This window comes from Echinops telfairi, unplaced genomic scaffold, assembly GCF_000313985.2.
Source record: "Echinops telfairi isolate 266 unplaced genomic scaffold, ASM31398v2 ScPeMD7_7458;HRSCAF=8496, whole genome shotgun sequence".
NCBI lineage: Eukaryota > Metazoa > Chordata > Mammalia > Afrosoricida > Tenrecidae > Echinops > Echinops telfairi.
In genome coordinates, this window is record NW_022111358.1 from 15,314,667 (window position 1) to 15,318,550 (window position 3,884).

Here is a 3,884-nt window from a genome sequence, read left to right on the forward strand (position 1 = left end):
AAAACAAGGCATAGCAAGACAAAGCGACAAAAGAATACAACGATGACAAAAAAAAAACCAATGACCCAGAAAAGAATACATTTTTAAAAAGAGAAAAATAATAAAACATTTTTTAAAAAGAAAGAAAAACATGTAAATAGATCATGGTCTGATTTTTGACCTCTAGGCGTGTCCTCCAGTCAAGTCTGATGGGGTAACACGCTCTGGCCCCAAAGTCTATCCTTTGCTCTCCCATTTAAGACATTTTCAATTCCTCTGAGGCTGGAAGGTTATTACTATTTGGATAATTCCTTCTCATTCTTGATTGATTGATTGGCTTCTTTTATGAGAGCCTTGGTGGCTGTGTCAATCTGGGTAGACTAGAGAAACAAATCCATAGACATTCACATCTATGTAAGAAAGAACTTTATATACAATAACAATTGAATATTGAGAATTCATCCCAGCCCAGTCCAGATAAAGTCCATAAGTACGATATTAGCCCATATATCCAATAACAGTCAATAAAGTCCTCTTCATACACACGAAACACATGCATTGACACCAAATGCAGGAAGATCACAGGCCAGTGGGTGGGAAGTGTGGATCCAGCGGCACTGTAAGCATCTCAGCACTGGCAGGGGTCTCCATGTGATTCCTTTGACTGCCTCAGGGTAGCTTCATGTGACTTCTCAGAAATGTCTCACAGTGAGTGAGAAGAGAGCGAAGGAGAGCGTCTCCCACCTTCAGGGAGGAATTACAGAAGTTCCCGGGATCCTCAAGAGAAGGCCATGTCCACACAAAGGCCTCATTGTCTATATCCCAATTGACAGACTAGACTCTACCCCTATACTCTTAATCCTCACACTGACACCAGATTATGTAATTACCACAGTGTCACAGTGGGTTATCTATCCATTGGGTTGCTAAGTGAAAGACCAGCAGTACAAGCACACCAACTGCTCTGTGGGCAAATGGGAAGGCATTCTGTTTGGGTAAAGATTTACAGCCTCGGCCACCCTATGTTGTAATCCTGTTATATCCTGTAGGATTGATATGAATCAGAATCAACTTGCCAGCAATGAATTTGGATTTGTACTGGAGCCTTTTATAAAAGCATGGGAAAAGGCTAGTTTGCTAATCTATTAATCTCTTTTTGGTCCCTCAGTGTCAAATATATATCTATGTCTGTCTGTCTGTCTGTCTATCTATCTAGCTATCTATCTAGCTATCTAATCTATCTGTTTATCCACACACACATATATGCAGCTGGTTCTGCTAAAGAAAAGAGAACTATTCTGGTAAATTTCCTATATTGTAAGAGCTACCGTATATACATGAGTGTAAACTGACCGAAATGTCAACCGAGGCACCTAATTTTACCACAAAAACTGCATTAAAATGTGCTGAAAAACTCGGCTTATACACGAGTATATACGGTACATTTTAAATTTGTTGGTTTGAAGATCATGCTAGTTAAGCTTCTAGGTTTTTAAAATAACATTAATTTCTGATTTTATATTAAGACTACCGGTACTTATCCATGAGATATATAAAACGTAGACCTCTTTGGGCATTTTCTTAAAGCGCATTGTTCACCAGTGAAATGCTTTTTTATTCAAAAGCAACTGCTTTAGAAACAAGAAATTTAATTTTTAAATATTTCTCATTTCTACTTGGATCTAATATTAATCACAGCTCTCTTGATTATTGTTAGAAATAGTCATGTAGCGGGGAAAAAGAGAAGGCTTTTACTCCTGTGAAGAGTTTTACAATCGGGAACTCAGAGGGTGCAGTTCAACCCTGTCCTACATAAAGATCGCAGTGAGTCAGCATCGACTCGATGGCATTGAGTAGTAATCACATGTAGGTGAAGGAATTGTGCATGTACACATGCTCATGTAGGTATAGACTCATAACTGATTATTAAAACATTTACCCAATATGTAGTAGGACAAAATTTCTTATCTATAAGGATGCTGTAGTTGTTATTTATAAATAATACCTTGTTTTGTTAAGAAAGTAGTCTGATTTTACATGTGATTATGTGTTTATGGATGAAAGAAAATTATATTTTAAAGAAAATTTGTCTTCCTGTGATTCTTTAGCTTAATTCACAGAATCAGTAGAATAAATTGTTCCAGTTATATGCTTTTTGAGACAAACTCATCATCAGTTGATGCCGACTCATAGTGGCCCTGCATGACAGGGTAGAACTGCTGCCCTGTGATTTTCTGAGACTGCAACTCTTCGAGAGGAGAGAAAGACTGTTTTTCTTCCATGGAGTGGCTCGTGGTTTCCGACTGCTGGCCTTGCTGTTAGCAGCCCATTGTGTAATTACCACGCCACCAGGGCTCCTTCCTGAAACATGTGTATTTAAATTAAGTAACCTGTTTGTCCAAACTTAGGAATTTATGTTCCAATTTTAATCTAGTTGATTTATAACTACTTTTTTCTTTTCGATAATATACAGATGTGAAAACCACCATGAAAAGCTTAGTGTATTTTGCTGGACCTGTAAGAAGTGTATCTGCCATCAGTGTGCACTTTGGGGAGGAATGGTGAGCAGAACAAATTCAGCATTTTTTTTTTTTTTTTACTTAGAGAGTAGAAAGCCTTGGAAAAACCTATGTGTGTACATACACATACATACATATATAAAAGATTTTATTTTTGTTGTTGGACATATGCTCTGAAATTTCTACAGGTGCAGGTCCAGTTCAGTGATGCGGATTATATTCTTTCATTCTCACCCTCCTTTCCTGAATTTTGTTCCTCCCCAGTAGCATGAACTCACCGCCCCCTTTGTTTCCTATGTTATAGTTTGGGTTGCACTTGTCAATTTAATCTCATATAACTAGATCTTAAAAGAGCACCTTACTCAACACAGAGGCATTTTTCACAAGAAATCTTCACAAGTAAACTTTTGTTTGGTTTAAAGAAGACTGGGCATTAATTCTGGTTTAAGGTTCGGAAATTATTTTGATGAAATCTTTTTAAAATTTATATAGGAAATAGAATAATTTATTTTGCTCTGTGTAATAAAAATTCAATATGTGTTTTTAGATGCTTTATGTTAAAGGTATCACACTTGTTATTCCCTAAGATTCTCTTTGGGAAGAGGTTGGGGTAGGTTGTTCACGCCTTAAATAAAAATACTTATCAAAATAGATTTTAAAATTATTTCATTAGGGGCACATACAACTCTTATCACAATCCATACATACATCAATTGTGTATAGCACATTTGCCCATTCATTGCCCTCATCATTCTCAAAACATTTGCTCTCCACGTAAGCCCCCTGGCATCAGCTCTTCATTTTCCCCCTCCCTCCCCGATCTCCCCTCCCTCATGAACCCTTGATAATTTATAAATTATTATTGTGTCATATCTTGCCCTGTCCAACGTCTCCCTTCACCCACTTTTCTGTGATCCGTCCCCCAGGGAAGAGATTAAATGTAGATCCTTATAATCAGTTTCCCCTTTCCACCCCACCTTCCCTTCACCATCCTGGCATCGCTTCGCTCACCACTGGTCCTGAAGGGATCATCCACCGCTGGATTACCTGTGTTTCCAGTTCCTATCTGTGCCAGTGTACATCCTCTGGTCTAGCCAGATTTGTAAGGTAGAATTGGGATCATGATAGTTGCGGGGGAGGAAGCATTCAGGAACTAGAGGAAAGTTGTGTCATCATTGCTACACTGCACCTTGACTGGCTCCTTTCCTCCCTGCGACCCTTCCATAAGGGGATGTCCATTTGTCTACAGATGGGCATTGGTTCTTCACTCTGCACTCCCCCTCATTCACAATGATATGATTTTTTGACCTGATCCCTTTGACACCTCGTGATCACACAGGCTGGTGTGCTTCTTCCATGTGGGCTTTGTTGCTTCTGAGCTAGATG

At 38.7% G+C, this 3,884-nt stretch overlaps 1 protein-coding gene across 4 annotated transcripts in view; it reads left to right on the forward strand.

The window, feature by feature from the left end:
• The window catches only part of TRIM37 (tripartite motif containing 37), a 124,495-nt gene that overhangs the window by 20,598 nt on the left and 100,013 nt on the right, over positions 1–3,884 (forward strand). For all 4 annotated transcript variants that reach the window (XM_004707015.2, XM_045299755.1, XM_045299757.1 and 1 more), the window contains exon 5: positions 2,453–2,540. In XM_004707015.2, coding sequence (XP_004707072.2) covers positions 2,453–2,540 — 88 coding nt within the window. The remainder of the gene's footprint in view (positions 1–2,452; positions 2,541–3,884) is intronic.